This window comes from Prionailurus viverrinus, chromosome C1 (genome assembly GCF_022837055.1).
Source record: "Prionailurus viverrinus isolate Anna chromosome C1, UM_Priviv_1.0, whole genome shotgun sequence".
Taxonomy (NCBI): Eukaryota; Metazoa; Chordata; class Mammalia; order Carnivora; family Felidae; genus Prionailurus; species Prionailurus viverrinus.
Genome location: NC_062568.1, coordinates 110071862 through 110091115, shown reverse-complemented (window position 1 = coordinate 110091115; position 19254 = coordinate 110071862). Strand labels below are relative to the sequence as shown.

Sequence of the window (19254 nt, the reverse complement as noted above, 5' to 3'; positions counted from 1 at the left end):
TTAACTGGCACAGATTTACCTCTAACTGGCACAGATTTACCATAAATTCTTATAATGGTCTAAGACTTTTTGGTTTTCGTCCTAGACAATGCCATTAAATTAGATTTCCTATATTCTATGACTGTCCTAAGAAGAAATGTCTACAACTAACTTTGAAATTTATAAGATATAACATGAACTAATGGACAAACAGATGGATAGGTAGGTGATAAGTATAGTAAACTATTAATAATAAAACCTAGAGGTTGTGTGTATGTGTGAGGGAGTACAGGCTCTAGAACAGCATTGTCCAATAGGACTGAGATAATGGAAATGTTCTATGAGTGCTGTAAAATATGGTAACTACTAGCTATCTGTAGCTACTGAGCCCTTGAAATATGGCTGTGTGAAGAATTTTGAGTTTTATTAACTTTTAATTAATTTAAATTGATATAACCACATGTGGCTAGTGGCTGCCATGCAGCAGTAGATTTATATATCCCTGGGTTCAAGTAAATCCTGGCTCTACCACTGATCCAGGTTATTTTATTTATCTGAGTCTCAGTTTATTCTTATATAAATGGAGAACAGCAATGGCACCTACTAGTCCATATGGATTAAATAAGATAAGCAGAGAAAGCATTAAGCACAGTCCTATGCATATGGCAAACATTTACAAAATCTATTATTCCTACATGAGATCAAGCGCCAGCATCTGTTTTGCTCACCACTGTAACTCCAGTGTCTAATACAATTAGACAAGACTCTGCATTTATTCCTAGTAAATTTCATATTAAGTCCATTGCTCCAACTTGCTGAGGTCTTTTTGAATCCTAATGTCACCCAATATATTGGATGTCCCTCTCCATATCTTCTGAAATTTTGATATACAAATGTATCACCTATATATTAATCTGAGACACTAATAATAAAATTAACCAGAGACCTATAGCATTAGTTTCATCATCCTTTAGTTTATCATCACTCGTTAACTGGTAGTAGTTGAGTACAGACATTCAATTTATCTTCATCTTCATTCTTTCCATAGATCTCCATCTTATCCATAAAGGTAAGAAGTATGAGAACCTATAAGGATTAGATTAAGCCAATACGTCCTTCACTGAAACTACCATTAAAGAGAACTTAAAAACACTCACTCACCCTTCAATAGCTGGGGATCTATCAGGACGAGTACTTCCCCGCGATCTATATCTTCGAGTCATTGGCAGCCGTGGAGGCCGACTTGGTCCCCAGAAGTCAGTATGAGTTTGGTGACCCCTCTCATTGGCTCTATTATCTTGGTCCAGTGGACTGCTACTTAGAAATGGTCTAAAGTCTGGGAAAAACATCGTGTGGTCCAAATGTTCCCAGAGCTAGTAAAAAACAGAAATAAAGAACACATTACTCGTTTCAAGATCAGAGGAAAGAGAAAATGGTAAGAATACTGAAAAAAGAGAGGAATAATTTTTAACACTTTGAAATTAAGCAGCTCCAAACTAAAGAAGTATATGTTGGGGCGCCTTGGTGGCTCAGTCAGTTAAGCATCGGACTCTTGATCTAGGCCTAGGTCACGAGCTCATGGTTCATGGATCAAGCCCATATCTGTGCAGATAGTGTAGAGTCTGCTTGGGATTCTCTCTCTCTCTCCTTCTCTCTCTCTGCCCCTCCCCAACTCGCATGCATGCTCTCTCTCAAAATACAGAAATAAACTTTAAAAAATTAAAGAAGTATACGTTTCCTCAAGTCTATGGAGGAGAAAAGAGATACCTTTCAAATGCAAGCATGGAGGCTGGGGTTTACATACTAAGAAACTTCATTTCCTTCACATAGAAACAAACCAAAAGCTGGACCCCTTCCTTAACACTGAGCTCATATCCACAGGCCTCTGACCAGTTCCCCTTCTGAAGTAAAAATGTGAGCCAGAGATGATCATGGACTTCTGTCCTAAGCATAAGCAACCATTTAGATCAATGTTATATTCTTCTGTTTTATCACAAATGACATCCATATTTCTACTATATAATAATCTAAGATTTAAATAAAATGGCTGTATTTACATACACTTGTAAAAAAGCACCATCACCACAGAGTGGAGACAGAGGTCTATAAAATACTTCTCTTGGATCTAGAAGCTACATCAGAAAGGGGTATTGTCAAAGCTGTAACAAGACAGTGCAGAAATATCTGTTAAGATTGTTCTGTTGTATATACTTTTATTTTATCATTAAAAGGGTGTTGTTGGGGGTATAGGGAGAGGACTGGGGGTGGGGATGTGTGTTTGTTGGGTTTGGCAAAGGGATTATTCAACAAAGAGTGAATGGAAAAAACAAACCACCACTAAAATAATTTAAATTTTATTTACCTGTACACCAGATACTTTAAGAGTTCCATAGAACAACACTACTTATTTCACTCCATCCAACCAAGTACATAATCCTGGTCACATCCTGTCTTTTTGTTTTGTTGCAAAGTTTTAAATCAAACAAACTTATTATTTAATGTATATATAATAACAGGGACACAAAACTGCTCAGCACATGACCTTAGGTCTTAAAATCCTCACAGCTCATCTCCAGACTAAACATTTCCTCCAGAGACTCATACTAACAATGGCCTCCTCTACAAACAGAGAAAGGGTCAGCAGCACAGCTGCGTGTTAAAGCTGAGCTGATTCTCGGGGCGCCTGGGTGGCTCAGTCGGTTAAGCATCTGACTTCGGCTCAGGTCCTAATCTTGCAGTTTGTGAGTTCGAGCCCTGCGTTGGGCTCTGAGCTGACAGCTCAGAGCCTGGAGCCTGCTTCGGATTTTGTGTCTCCCTCTCTCTCTGCCCCTCCCCTGCTCATGCTCTGTCTCTGTCTGTCTCAAAAATAAATAAAAGCATGTAAAAAAAAAAAAATCTAAAAAAAAAAAAAAAAAAAAGGCTGAGCTGATTCCAGACCCCACTCTAGTCTCAACATACTCAATTCTTGAAATTAAACAACTCTTGATTAGGTTTGTCAATAATGTTATTTTTTGCTATTTTTTCAAGTTTACATTTTGCTTCTTGATTTTCAAAGATGTTTCCTTCCTTTTTAATTAAAAAATACACAATCAATGTTACAAAAATGCAAACGCAGGATATAAAATATGAAGTGCAATCCAGTCTCCATTCAGCCATGACCAATTCCTACCCCTAATTCTACTCTCCTACCCAGAGGTTACTTTGGTGTATAGAATTCCAATCTTTAAATATAAGTGTTCACACACATGCACACACACTCCCTCCCCCTCCCCCTCCCCCTGTCTGTCTCTCTCTCTCTCTCTCTCTCTCTCTCTCTCTCTCTCTCTCTCTCATTCAACAAATGTTTGTTTAGCATGTACTCTGTCCCAATCACTTTCTGGGAACTGTTAAGATGCAGAAATGAATAAAATTTTTAAAAGAAAAAAAAGAACCTCTGCCCTAATGGATTTCATTTGTAAGTGGGAAAAGACACTACCCCTCCCCCCAAAGGAAGACAAACTGCAAACGTTACATAAGGGATAAAAGCCATGGAGGGGAAAAAAGGCTTGCACTGACTTAGAACACACACAGTCATATCATTCTTTTCAACAGTAGCATAGCCTGGATGTTTTGTATTTTATCTAGTCTTTACCATTTTTACTATGATCTCTAGTATTTGATACATTTAAAATAACATAATAAATGAGGTATAAGAAAATAAAATATATACCCATGTAACCATCTCTTAGTTCAGGTCACTAAAGCCACCGAAACCCTGTGTGTCCCTCCCTGCCCCAACCTCCAGAGTTAACCACTACCCGTAATTTTTTATCATCCCCTCTTCTTCATTGTTTCACTAGAAATGCATATACCCCTAATAACACGGGCCTTATGGATTATGAAAGTGCTTTATGAAAGCACTTGCTTTCTTGGCTGCACATGTTGGTGCATTCATTTTCACACACACTTTATACCATACTTTTTAAAATCTTTTCTCTTCTCAATAAACATCTTCCTGTTTCCAGGTTTTTGCTATAACAGCCAGTGTGAACATTCATGTATGTGTCTTCGGCTACAGAGGCAGAAAAGTCTCTCCGTTGGTGGTCTATACAACTTTATATGGTCTATACGTCTTTACTTTACAAGGCAATGCCAAATTGTCTTCCAAAGTAGTTGTGCCAATTCACACATCCACCAAGAGTTTCCATTGCACCAGATCCTGGCAAGCACTAGATATCATAGGTCTTTTTTCTTTTTAGTTTTTACCAACCTACTAGATAGAAAATGGCATCTCACTGTAAGATTTTTGTTTCTGTTTTTGTTTCTGGTGTGTAAGAATAAATAGGAGGGTTTGTTTAAAATGTATATTCTTTGGCCCTACTCCAGAAAGTAAATTCAATAGGTCTGTAGTGAGCCTGAAAGACTCCCTTCAGCATATCTTATGTAGAAGGTCTATCTATTAGCAATGAACTCCCTGAAACGTTGTTTATCTGGGAATGTCTTAATTTCTCCTTCATTTTTTTTTTAACTTATTTTTGACTGAGAGAACGCACGTGCAAGTGATTGAGGGGCAGAGAGAGAGGGTGAGAGAAAGAATCCCATGAGGGGCAGAGAGAGAGGGAGAGACAGTACAGAGCCCAGTGCGCAAGCTCACCGAATGTGGGGCTCAAACTCACGAACCGAACCGTAAGATCGTGATTTGAGCCAAAGCTGATTGATGCTCAACTGACTGAGTTACCCAGGCGTCTCTCTCTCCTTCATTCTTGAAGGACACTTTTGCCAGATTTTGAATTCTTGGTTGGCAGGTTTTCCGTTCAATACTTTAAAATGTTATCACTGCTTCTAGCCTTTAATATTAACCCAACCTTGAATTCTTAGGATGAACACAGTACATTGCTGGACTCTATTCTGGGGTTTTCTCCATCTACATTCAAGTGAATTGGCTTCTGATTTTCCTTTTGTGTCCTATCCTTGTCTGGTTTTGCTATCAGGTTATCCTAGCCCCATAAAATGTAGTAGGAAGCATTCTTTCTTTCTTATGGAAAGCACAGAAATAAAATCACTGAGTATTTTAAATTTTGTTAGACAGTACCAAACTACCCTCCAAAGGGCTATACCAATCTATACTCCTACCAGAGTATAAGAGCTTACATTCTCCATACTCTTGCCAATACTATTTTTTAACTTTTTAAAATTTCTAATGTCCAATCTGATAAGAAAAACATAAATAAGATTTCTCTAAATACTAATGAGATAAAGCACCTTTTCATTTTAAATGCCATTTGTACTTCTTATCATATCAGATTTATTTCCTTTTGTTTTCTAGGGACAGCCCCCTCTGGTAAAGATCACTTGCTTCTAGTCTGAAAAGTGGTTCACAACACAAAGTTTTTCTTGACTCCAAATTCCAAGGTAAATGCAACATTTAAATATCCAAAACTACACTTGCCTTTAATAAGTAGAAAAGTATGACCTCCTCCATGTTCTCCAACATCCAACTCACATAAACTATAGGAAATGTACAGTTCCTGTACTATATGAATAAAATTCCATAAAGTTTGCTCACAGAAAACTCTCCAAATGATCATTATAATTAATATAAAAACTAAGTAGGGGGGCACCCGGGTGGCTCCACTGGCTGAACGTCCGACTCTTGATTTCAGCTCAGGGCATGACCCCAGAGCCTCATGTTGAGCTCTACACTGAGCATGGAGCCTACCTGAGATATTCATTTTCTCTCTCTCTCTCTCTCTCTCTCTCTCTCTCTCTCTCTCTCTCCGCCCCCTCCCCTGCTCAAGCACACACGTTCTCCCTCTCTCAAATAATAATAAAACTAAATATGTGAAAATTTGAATAGAAGAAAAATCAAGCACCAAGACCATAATATCAATAATATGCATTGATAATTATATACAAATTGTTACCACATCTAACACATGTAAAAATTCTGAAGGAACCCAAGTTCAGAAGCAGCTTCAACATCAGCATAAGGCATTTTGTTACTTGTTTGGAAACCACAAATTAGTGCAAACAAGTAATATCAATGTACCTGTCCCAAAACAATAGTGTACCACAGAACACTGGATAAAAAATGCATTACACAGATGTATACCAAATCAACACCAAGATAAGAACAGTTTCAGGTCATTTGCCTCTGAGCAGACTTAGACAAGCGTAAGAGGAAAAAAATAGCTCATATACAAAACTGGGTATTCAGAACATGGCTTACACAAGTAAAAACAGAGAACACTATTACAAAGTTTGGGTGAAACATTTAAAAGAATCACAGAGACCGTTTGTTTGACAAGTTTTGCTTGAAAAAGTGAAATGTTGGGGCGCCTGGGTGGCTCAGGCAGGTGAGTGTCCATCTTCAGCTCAGGTCATGATCATGGGTTCAAGCCCTGCGTCGGGCTCTGTGCTGACAGCTCAGAGCCTGGAGCTTGCTTCAGATTCTGTGTCTCCCTCCCTCTCTCTGCCCCCTCCCCCACTCATACTCTGTCTCTCTCACTCTCAAAAATAAACAAATATTAAAAAAAAATTTTTTTAACTGAAATGTTTTTCTGAATGGAGGTAAAAAGACAATGCTTCTGAAAATACATGGACTGAAATATTTATGTATTTCAATACAAAAAAACAGGATGTGGGGCACCTAGGTGGCTCAGTCCGTTGAACTCCAATTCTGGTTCAGGTCATGATCTCACAGTTCAGGAGTTCGGGCCCCAAGTGGGGTTTGCTGCTGTCAGTGCACAGCCTGCTTCAGCTCCTCTGTCCCTCTCTCTCTCTCTGTCTCTCTCCCCCACGTGCGTGCTCTCTCTCTCTCAAAACAAAAACAAAAACAAACAAAAAAAAAAACCAACCCAGAATGGGCACTACTTTCCATTTAGTGCAATCTGCTATACGCTAACCATAGTCAGATGAGCACCTCTTAAAATACTATGGTCTGTTCCTCAAAAGTTAAAGAGTTACCATATAACCCAGCAATTTCACACCTAGTCATATACCTAAGAAAACTGAAAAACATATGGTCACACAAAAATCTATACACAAATATTCATTATTCATAACAACTAAATAGTATAAACAACCAAATGCCCACCAACTGATGAATGAATAAACGAAATACTGTTTTGCCATACAATTGAAATATTATGCAGCCATAAAAAAATTTAAAAAAAGAATAAAGTACTGATACATGCTACAACATGGATGAACCTTGAAAACATTATAAGTGAAAAACATCAGTCACAGAAGTCACATAATGTATGATTTATATAAAATGTCCCAAATACGCAAAGCCACAGAGAAAATAAATTGGTGGTCTTACCTAGGACTGAGGGAGCTGGGGAAAATAAGAGTGACTACTAATGGGTATAGGGTTACTTCTTGGAGTGATGAAAAAGTTCTAGAATTAGTGGGGATGGTTGTATACTATGAACATACTAAAACCATTGAATTGTACACTTTAAATGGGTGAATTATGTGGTATGTGAATTATATCTTAAAAAATACTAGTCCCACAGAGATAAATCAATTTAGAGTACAATTTTGAAAAAGTGTACAACTTTATGAAAATATTAAATCAAGATAAGGAATACAACCATCACCTCCAAATGTATTCTAATGCCCCTAGGTAATCCCTCCTCCTACCCCTCCCTAACCCTAAGCAACCACTGATCTTTCTGTGGTTTGTATTTTCTAGAATTTTATATTTTCTGGAATTTTATTTAAAGGGGATATTGTGTATACTCTGGCTTCTTTTACTCAATTATTTTGACATTCATCCACATTTTTACATGTATGTATCAATGGTTTATGCTCAGAAGTATTCCATAATATGGTTACCATAATGTGTCTAACCTTTTACCTGTTGATGGACATTTAGATTGTTTCTAATTTTTAGCTATTAGAAATAAAGTCACTATGAATATTTGTATATGTATTTATATATGCAGATACATCTTTGAAAAAAAAAAACCAGCTAGTGTGTTTTCTAAAGTGATTGTGCCATTTTTATATTCAATTTCAGTTGTTCCACGGCCTCACCGAGTTATATGGTAAGCCTTTCAAATTTTAGCCATCCAGAGAGTTGTGCAGTGGTATATTTCACTGTTGTTTTAACTTGCATTTCCCTAATGGTTAATGACGTTGAACATTTCTTTTTTTGATGTTGAGCATTTTTCTACATGTTTATTTGCCCTATGTACATCTTTTTTGGTGAAGATTATTTCATTTTAAGAAGTTCTTTATATAGCTGGATACATTTTTCTGCATGTTTATTTGCCCTATGTACATCTTTTTTGGTGAAGATATTTCATTTTAAGAAGTTCTTTATATAGCTGGATACATTTTTCTGCATGTTTATTTGCCCTATGTACATCTTTTTTGGTGAAGATTATTTCATTTTAAGAAGTTCTTTTTTTTTTTTTAATTTTTTTTTCAACGTTTTATTTATTTTTGGGACAGAGAGAGACAGAGCATGAACAGGGGAGAGGCAGAGAGAGAGGGAGACACAGAATCTGAAACAGGCTCCAGGCTCTGAGCCATCAGCCCAGAGCCTGATGCAGGGCTCGAACTCACGGACCGCAAGATCGTGACCTGGCTGAAGTCGGACGCTTAACCGACTGCGCCACCCAGGCGCCCCAAGAAGTTCTTTATATAGCTGGATACACTTTTCTGCATGTTTATTTGCCCTATGTACATCTTTTTTGGTGAAGATTATTTCATTTTAAGAAGTTCTTTATATAGCTGGATACAAGTCCTTTATGAAATAAATAATCTGAAGATATTTTCTCCCAGACTGTGGCTTGTCTTTTCATTCTTATGAAGAAGAGTAGAAGTTTTTAATTTTGATGAAGTCCAATTTATCAGCCTTTTCTTTTATGGAGCATACTTTTGGGGTCATATCTAAGAAATCTTTGCCTAACCCAAGGTCATAAAGATTTTTTCCTATGTTTCCTTCTTCAAGTTATCAAAAGTTTTACATTTAGGTCTACTATCTATCTTGAGCTCATTTCTGTATATGGTTTAAAGTATGTATCTAGGGGCGCCTGGGTGGCTCAGTCGGTTAAGCGTCTGACTCTTGATCTTGGCTCAGGTCATAACGTTACAGTTCTTGAGTTCGTGCCCCATATCAGGCTCTGCGCTGATGGCAAGAAGCCTGGATGGAATTCTGTCTCTCCTTCTCTCTGCTCTCCCCCCATTTACGTGCTCGCTCTCAATCAAAATAAATAAACTTTAATGAAGTATGTATCTAAGCTCATATTTGTGTACTGTGACTATCCAAATGTTTCAGTACCATTTATTTATTTATATTTTTAATTTTTTATTTTTGAGAGAGAGAAAGAGCACGAGTGGGGAAGAGGTAGAGGGGCAGGGAGGAGGGAGACAGAGAGGGAGAGAAAGGGGGGGGGGGAGAGAGGGAGAGAGAGAGAGAATGAATATCCTAACAAAGCTGCACACTCAGCGAGGAGCAAAACACAGAGCTTGATCCCACAACCCAAGGATCATGACCTGAGCTAAAATCAAGAGTTGGGACGCTCTGGAACCAGAAAAGGCCCTGAATAGCCAAAACAATCCTGAAAAAGAAAACCAAAGCTGGAAGCATCACAATCCCAGACTTCAAGCTGTATTACAAAGTTATGATCATCAAGATAGTATGGTACTGACACAAAAACAGACACTTAGATCAATGGAACAGAATAGACAACCCAGAAATGGACCCACAAACATATGGCCAACTAATCTTTGACAAAACAGGAAAGAATATCCACTGGAAGAAAGATAGGCTCTTCAGCAAATGGTGCTGGAAAAACTGGACAGCGACATGCAGAAGAATGAACCTGGACCACCTTCTTACACCATACACAAAAATAAACTCAAAATGGATGAAAGACCTGAATGTAAGACAGAAAGCCATCAAAACCCCAGTGGAGAAAACAGGCAACAACCTCTTTGACTTGAGCAACTTCTTACTTGAATGTCTCCAGAGGCCAGGGAAACAAAAGCAAAAATGAACTATTCCTTTTTAAAAGAATTTTTTTTAACATTTATTCATTTTTTGAGAGACACAGACAGTGCGAGTGGGAAAGGACAGAGAGGGAGACACAGAATTCAAAGCAGGCTCTGAGATGTCAGCACAGGGCCCAACACGGGGTTCGAACTCATCAACAGTGAGAACATGACCTGAGCCAAAGTCAGACGCTTAACCTGCTGAGCCACCCAGGCACCCCAAAAACAAACTATTCCCCATCAAGATAAAAAGCTTCTGGGGGCGCCTGGGTGGCTCAGTAGGTTAAGTGGCCAACTTCGGCTCAGGTCATGATCTCACGGTCAGCGAGTTCAAGCCCCGCGTCGGGCTCTGTGCTGACAGCTCAGAGCCTGGAGCCTGTCTCAGATTCTGTGTCTCCCTCTCTCTGACCCTCCCCTGTTCATGCTCTGTCTCTCTCTGTCTCAAAAATAAATAAACGTTAAAAAAAAAAAAATTTTAAAAAAGCTTCTGCACAGCGAAGGAAGCAAACTAAAAGGCAACCAACGGAATGGCAAAAGATATTTGCAAATGACATATCTGATAAAAGGTTAGTATCCAAAATCTATAAAGAACTTATCAAAATCAACACAATCCAGTGAAGAAATGGGCAAAACATGAATAGACACTTTTCCAAAGAAGACATCCAGATGGTTAACAGACACATGAAAAAATGCTCAACATCATTCATCATCAGAGAAATACAAATCAAAACCACAATGAGATACCACCTTACAGTGTGGCTAAAATTAACTCGGGCAACAACAGATGTTGGCGAGGATACAGAGAAAGAGGAACGCTTTGCACTGCTGGTGGGAATGCAAACTGGTTGCAGCCACTCTAGAAAACAGTATGGAGATTCCTCAAAAAGTTAAAAATAGATAGGGCTCCTGGATGGCTCAGTCAGTTAAACGTCTGACTTTGCCTCACGTCATGATTTTACAATTTGTGGGTTCAAGCCCCACGATGGGCTCTGTGCTGACAGCCTGGAGCCTGCTTGAGATTCTGTGTCTCCCTCCCTCTTTGCCCCTCCCTGGCTCATGCTCTGTCTCTCTCAAAAATAAATAAAGGTTAAAAAAGTTTAAAAAAAAAAAAAAAAGTTAAAAATAGAACTACCCTATGACCCAGCAATTGCACTAGTAGGCATTTATCCGAAGGATACAGAAGTGCTGTTTCGAAGGGGCACATGCACTCTAATGTTTATAGCAGCACTGCTGACAACAGCCAAAGTATGGAAAGGGCCTAAATGTCCATTGACTGATGACTGGATAAAGAAGATGTGGTATATATACACAATGGAATATTACTTGGCAATCAAAAATAATGAAATCTTGCCATTTACAACAACATGGATGGAACTAGAGTGTATTATGCTAAGCAAAATCAGTCAGAGAAAGACAAGTATCCTATGACTTCACTCATGTGCAATTTAAGATACAAAACAGATGAACATAAGGGAAGGGAACCAAAAATAATATAAAAACAGAGAGGGAGATAAACCATAAGAGGCTCTTAAATATAGAGAACAAGCTGAGGGTTGCTGGAGGGGTGTTGGGTGGGGCGAATGGGCTAAAGGGGCAAAGGGGCATTAAGGAGGACACTTGTTGGGATGAGCACTGGGTGTTATATGTAAGTGATGAATCACCAAATTCTATTCCTGAAACCATTATTACAATATATTTGAAAGGCTATCCTTTTTCTCCTGAATTGCCTTTGTTCCTTTGTCAAAATCAGTTGTCCATAGTACATGTCTGTTTCTAGACTCTGGATACTCTGTTCTTCTGATCTGTCTTCATGAAAATACCACTGTCATGATTACTGTAGCTTTATAATAAATTTTGAAATCAGGTAGTATTGGTCCTCCAACTTTTTTCTTCTTTTTCAAAGAAGTCTTAGCTATTCTACATATTTGCATTTCCATGTGAATTTAGAATCTGCTTGTCAATTTTTTAAAAAAATACTTTTAATGTTTATTTTTGAGAGAGAGAGACAAAGACAGAGACAGAGCATGAGTGGGGGAGGGGCAGAGAGAGGGAGACACAGAATCCAAAGCAGTCTCCCAGGCTCTGAGCTGTCAGCACAGAGCCTGACACGGGGCTCGAACCCACATGCTGTGAGATCATGACCTGAGCTAAAGTCGGACACTTAACTGACTGAGCCACCCAGGCACCCCTTTGCTTGTCAATTCCCATAAAAAAGCTGACTGGGATCTTCACTAGAATTATACTGAATTATAAATGACATCCCAACAATATTAAGTTGATCCATGAGTGGTACATATTTCTCCACTGGTGTTCTTCAATTTCTCTAAGTAACATGTTATAGTTCTCCATGTTCAGATCTTAGACATCTTTCTGAAACTTAAAATATTTAATATTTGTATACAATAGTAAATTATTTTTTAACTTCAATTACCAACTGTTGCTAATATGTAAAAATATATTTGATTTTTGTTTTTCTTATATCCTGCAACCTTGCTAAATCCACTACCTCTAACAAGGGCTTTCTTATAGATTCCATCAGGTTTCCAACATAAAAGACCATGTCAGTATGTCTTCACTTCCAATGTGGATGCCATTTATATGTGTGTGTGTATCTCTCTATCTTAACTTATTACACTGGCTAGAACCTCCAAAACAACACTGAACACAGGTGATGAGGGAAGACATCCTGGTCTTGTTCCTGATCTTAGCTAGAAAACACTTTGTTTCACCATTATGACGTTAGTTGTAAGATTTTATTAGATGCTCTTTGTCAGATTAAGGAAATTACCATCTATTTTAGTTTGCTGAGAGTTTTTATCAAAAATTAATGTTAGTGAGCATCTGGGTGGCCCAGTTGGTTGAGTGTCCAACTTTTGATTTTGGCTCAGATCATGATCTCACAGTTAATGGGATCAAGCCCTGCCTCGGGCTCCACCTTGATGGTGCAGAGCCCGCTTGGTTTCTCCCTCTCTTCTCCTCTCTTCTCCTCTCTCTCTCTCTCTGCCCCTCCCCCACTCAGACGCTTACTTTCTCTCAAAATAAATAAACATTTTTTCAAAACTGATGTTAGAGGGCACCTGGGTGGCTCAGTCAGTTAAGCATCCAACTTCGGCTCAGGTCATGATCTCGCGGTCCGTGAGTTCAAGCCCCGCATCAGGCTCTGTGCTGACTGTATGATAGTCTTACTATGGTGAATTATGTTGATTTTCAAATGCTGAACTAACATTCAAATTATAAACTAACCTTGTATTCCTGAACTGAAATAAATCCCATTTGAGTATGATGTCTAATCCTTCTCATAGTGTTGGGTTCTATTTGCTAAAATTTTGTTTAGAATTTTCACATCTATGTTCATGTTCATGAGGGGATATGTCCATAGTTTTTCCCGACTCGTGGTTTATAGATATTAGAAACCTAAACTATATACTCATCCTGAGAAAGGTAGTAACTGTTATTAGCAAGTAGGCAAAGAAGTACAGGGATCTCACTTATCATGGAAATAAAGCTTCTACTTAGAAGTAAATGGAAGGATGAATAAAATTATTGCAAACCTCAAAGCTAAGAGGACAATTTAAAGACCTATACTTTAAAAGGTCTGTCTCCAGGAAATCGATTTGTTCAATAAATCAAGGAAAAATTAGAATAGTTTTTTTTTTTAAGAATAATAAACAACAACAACAACAAAAAATAATAAACAGGGCACGCGGGTGACTCAGCTGGTTAAGCAAGGACTCTTGATTTCAGCTCAGGTCATGATCTTGTGGTTTGTGGGATCAAGCCTGCTGTCAGGCTTTGCACTGACAGCTCAGAGCCTGCTTGGGATTCTCTCTCTCTGCCCCTCCCCAACTTGTGCTCTCCCACATGCACACTCTCTCTCAAAAATAAGTAAACATTAAAAAAGAAGAAGAAGAAGAAACATTAGAATAATTACGAGGAGCAGTAATTACGAGGAGCAGAAAGAAAAGTAAAAAAAGTGTGCTCAACCTCAAATCAACTCAGGGGTGTGTGGAACATAAGGTTTAAAAGTAAATGGACGGGGCACTTGGGTGGCTCAGTCAGTTAAGTGTCCGACTTCAGCTCAGGTCATGATCTCACAGTTTGTGGGTTCAAGCCCCGCGTCGGGCTCTGTGCTGACAGCTCAGAGCCTGGAGCCTGCTTGGGATTCTGCATCTCCCTCTCTCCCTGACCCTCCCCCACTCACACTCTGTCTCTCTTTCAAGAATAAACATTAAAAAAATAAAAAAATAAGTGAATGGAAATTTGGGGCACCTGGGTGTCTCCGCCAGTTGAATGTCCAACTCTTGGGTTTCGGCTCAGGTCATGATCTCATGGTTCATGGGATCAAACCCCACACTAGGCTTTGTGCTGACAGCATGGAGCTGCTTAGGATTCTCTCTCTTTCAAAATAAATAAATAAACTTTTTTAAAAAATAGTAAATGGAGATTCAGAGGTTTGTAATACACTGGCTGGGCAAGAAAAAGGCCCTCAAAAAGAAATCTTAAGACTATGGTTGCAACCATGACAAATTCCTAAATTTTACTAAAATACAGAACTCAAATACTATTCATAAAGAAAAATTATGATGTACAATCCCCTATCCCCCAGTAATATAAACACTGTCATAAATAGTCTCTGGAAAGGCCCCTCCTCCCAAATGACTTTAAATTTACAGGCCATGGACTCTGGGCAACTGGCACACACTGAACAGAAAACTGGCAAGGCTGACACCAAGAATATGTTATTTTACCCTTCTTCCTTCAGTTACCATTAAGTTTGTAGTCTTTGCTTGACAACAGTGTTATGGGTGTGAACTGAGTAAGCACTGAATTATCGAAAGTTCTTTTTTGAACAACTACTGAAAAGCTCAGGAGCTTCACTTGACATTTCCAAACCGACTGAATGTGAAGCAGGTACCATGAAATGAGCTTTACGTCTTCACACTAAAAAGTGAGACACATGGAAAGATCTGGTTGAATTAATTCAAACTTTAAGATTCAATCCAGGCTGCAACTGCTCAAAGAACCCAAATTCTACTGGTCAAGTGAGTGCAAGCCCTCTGGCTGAGACTAAGAGCAAACAGGTAAAGGATGGTTAACCTGGAGAAGGATGGCTTAAAATCTTAACTCCTTTTTTACTAGGTTGAATCATTTAAAATTGCCATTTCTGTAGGTCAGAAATAGAATATTGACAATTTTATTTAGTTCAATGTAATTTAATTCTACACTGTTTTTTATTATTTCAGAGCCTTCTCCACAGGTCCCAAGAGCACACACAAAGAACATAAGTTGGTATTGGAGAGTCTTTCTTCATGGAGGTAAAAGCGAAACTTATCTCACATATCACTAATCTTCTCCCCCAGCTGCCAGTCACTACTCCTACACCCCTGCTAATTTCAGGCTTAAATTACTGAACCCAAAAGTGAAGAGGGAAGAATCAGATCTCCCATTTCCATCTCTGACCCCTTCACTCATCCTTCGTTATTCTTCTCTACCAGAGGAGTGATGTATCTTACTGGTGAGTGGCAAGAGCCTAACATTGGCTGATTCATTTCTCCAATGGATGGAGTTCACATTTTAGGACGCTATAAAAATGCAGAAGGAATGGTTCTGAATATGAATGCCTGTTCTGCAACCTCTAATTCTTAGGTTACTCATCCTATGTAAACTAAGGATGTCGACTTGGCCATGGATCAATTATGTTCTCCAATATGGCTGAATAAGACTACATTTTTATTTCCATCTGTCTGGCTTCTGTGGTTTATTTCTCAAGGTGTTCTAGACTCAGAGGTTAAGGGAAAAGATACAATCAATGATCAACCATCACATATAACCAGACATGTTTAACACAAGGTAATAGTTTAATAAATACAGGGTAGATGTGAGATAATATAATCTCAAAATATGTAATTCTTTTAACTACAAAGAGACAAAAAAGATTTTTGATGTGATCCTAAATAAATTTTAAAAAGCAGAAATACTCTGTGAATGCCTCTGAAAACAGTTATAAAGCATGCATGTGAAAAATGTAAGATATTATGCAAAGAAATAAAGCTAAAATAAGGTGATGAGAATACAGGAGATTTTTTATTTTTTAAAAAATCTTCTTAATGTTATTATAGAATCTTTCGGTGCCTATGCCTCAAGATAAAACCTGAAAGGAAATGTATGGAAAAAAGGAGCTCTTGGAACAGCGGCACTCCAGATGTTTTTTAATATCTCTTAATTGTCATTATAATGCCACATCATGTACCAAAAGAAATTTTATTCAAATAAATATAAATCAGAATGCTCAGAGCACCCCACCCTCTTGTGTATACCTGGGAGTTCTGTTTCCAGGAAGCCATCTATCTTATTTTCTGCTATTCCGAGGCAGCAGTCACAGCCACTCTTGCACTGAAGTGATCTGTTTAGGTAAGCTGAGACTCTCAGATCAGATGTCTCACTGGTACCAGGTCATGGTCAGCTTTCAAGTAATCAATGAAACCCTCATGTAGCCATGGGCTCAATTCCCCAGGTTACCACCAGGAACCTCACTACGGCAATGTCCTTCCTCTCTCCAAACTGCTAGCAACATTTTTAGGTTCATTGTCCACTGACCTTCGCGCAATACTCAAACAAAGCTCCCATTTAACTGGCAACCCTCCTCCCACCTTCACTCCATCTTTACCCTCTTTCTGTCTTCCCCACCCCAGATCCACTTAATTAAAAGAAAAAAAAAAATTAATACCGATCTTGTTGAAAGTTTTGCTTGGACTAAGTCTCTTCTAATATATATTTTAAGAAGTCAGCTATTAGTAAAGGCTAATTATAGAAAATAGCCTCTTTCTTTGTACAAGCAACTCTGGCTGAAGAAAAACAGAACAAAATTGAGCATAAGTTTTTGCTGAAATATCAACTAAAATCTGGAAAAGGAAAAAAAACTTTGGTTGCTATTTATAATTTTCTACGTTTTTTTATCCAGGGACAAGAGTATAAAACCCTACAATTTATGAATACTATTTTGAGATAATTTTTCTCACCTCATTGTTTTTTTAAATACCATCTACCCTGTTTTAACTTCTCTATGAAGGAATTTTACCTTCCTTCACTCATGCATGGCGGGCACATTGGCCTGCACATCTAGCATGTATTAATTCATTTAATCCCCGTGAGGTAGATGTTATCCCCAATTGACAGGCGAGGAAACGAGGCACTGAGAGACCCTAAGTAATTTTGCCCAGGTTACATACCAGTTACATACCAGCTCAACCCAGGATGAAGCTGAGGCAATCTTGTTCCAGACATACTACTATGTTGTCTGACCTTTCCTGCTAGAGACTGCAGCCCCCCAATCTCTCCCTTCTCCTGTGCTTGTTACATACACCCCACAATAAGCTTATCACACTCTGTATACTCTTTGTTTTCTTATTTGCTTCATATGTGTTTGTACTTGTTCCCCAACTAAATTATAAGTTCCTGGCAGGCAAGGCAACCATGACATTTGCTTCTTGCCCCTACTTCCAGCAGATTGCTATTTATAAAACATTCAATACATCCTTTTTAAGCTGATTGATTTAAATCCCTGGCAATTTCTATAACATTATAAAAAGAGATTTTTTTCTATTTTCTAAATTCAAAAAGGAGAAAACTGACATATTCAAGCATGATGACCAGAGAGTTCTACAGAGGGAAAACTGGGCATAATCCTGCCCTTGCTACAACCCTAAGGGACATGAAGCCATGGGCTATATGACTCAGCAAAATTACTTTAACACCTGAAGGATAGCTCATGCCATCAATGACAGATTTAGCATTACTAAAGTTAGGAAACTGACTACCTATATTTATTTTTCTTCTTAATGCATCTCCTCCTGGTGAGTCATATCTACAAAACTGACAGACTGAAGTTTTTCCATTTCCTAAGAGAACTAACATTTAAAGAAAATCAGATGAAGTTTCTTCAGCATATGTATAATCAGTAAGTGACAATCTGTGTTAGCAGGAATAGCACACACAGGGAAAAACATACTAAAATCAGAAAGGCTTCCAGGCCTGGCAAGCATACTAAATTTTAAATAATGTTTTTTAATCCATCAAAACAAGAAAATAAAAATGGGTGTTCAAAGACATGAAATGTTTTAAAGCACACGCTAATCAGCCCATGTACTAAGGCACTTCAGAGTTAACCAAAAACCTTAAGACTGGATATTAAGAAGTACACAGACCATAAGTAAAAGAAAATACCCTTAGTAAAACAGGACTTTTACTCAAACATTTCATCAAGCTTCTTGACTGTAATTCTACAACATAAAAATCTGGGGGACTATAGGTCTTAAGAGAAATTTCAGAGGATAAAGGAGAGAAGCTTAGGGTTTTATGGGCTTCTTATTGAACACCAATTTTCCAACGCACGGCTAACAGCTTTAATTTACACACAAATAAATATCAAAAAATTGTGCTAGCGCTCTAATGCAGCTGAGCTATCTCTGGAAAAGGCTAATGTGATCCTGAAATACACACAAAAAATTCTGATTATGGGATTTAACTTTTTTTCTTTTAGCATCTGTTAGCTTTCTAAAGCCAACCAAGTTGTGTGGCAATAGAAGCAAAAGCAAACCGGTGTTTCTTGTAGGCTGAGACAGATGGTCTGTTCCTTATGCGCTACAGTCTCTAAATTATTAAAAACAAAGAGCCACTTACCTATACACTTAAAAATGGTTAAAATGATCAAAAGCAAACAAAAAAGGAATTTTAAGCCAATGAATAAAGTGAAAAAGAAAATTACTCTGAATTTAATGTAAAATGGTCTTCCAAGATGCAGACTAATGCGTTATTTTCAAATCACAGTTGTCCCCCAAAATATGGACACTACATTCTATAAAGAACTATAAATTAATTATAGGTCCACCTTGAGATCTGGAGGCAAGTAAATACACTATTCTTCATCTGGCCCCCTAATTCCAATCACACCAAACCACCACGTTCATTAGAGGCAACCTCTAAAAAGCAGTACTTCTGTGTACAGTTGAAGATTGTGCCTCGTTGTGACTTCAATTACAACTCATTCTGCCTGCTCTTTACTGGGCTGTCACATCACCAAAGCAGAGTATACAGCACTGTTGTTTCACAAACAACACAGCTTTTTTTTCTCACACCACCAAGTTTAAAACAGCACAGATGAAGGAGGTTACTCTCTCTTCAAGGGTTTACCAAAAGTAACATGCCAAAGGCCGAACTACTAAAACACAAGTATCTTCCTGAGGGCTACTCTTGCACACATCTTTCTTATAGACTCTGATGGTCTGCTGC

The 19254-nt window shown here is 38.2% G+C and overlaps 1 protein-coding gene across 2 annotated transcripts in view; it reads right to left on the bottom strand.

Moving 5' to 3' along the window:
• Nucleotides 1-19254, bottom strand: part of RNF115 (ring finger protein 115) — an 83808-nt gene that overhangs the window by 33775 nt on the left and 30779 nt on the right. For both annotated transcript variants that reach the window (XM_047872432.1, XM_047872433.1), the window contains one exon: nucleotides 1141-1352. In XM_047872432.1, the coding sequence (XP_047728388.1) occupies nucleotides 1141-1352 (212 nt within the window). The remainder of the gene's footprint in view (nucleotides 1-1140; nucleotides 1353-19254) is intronic.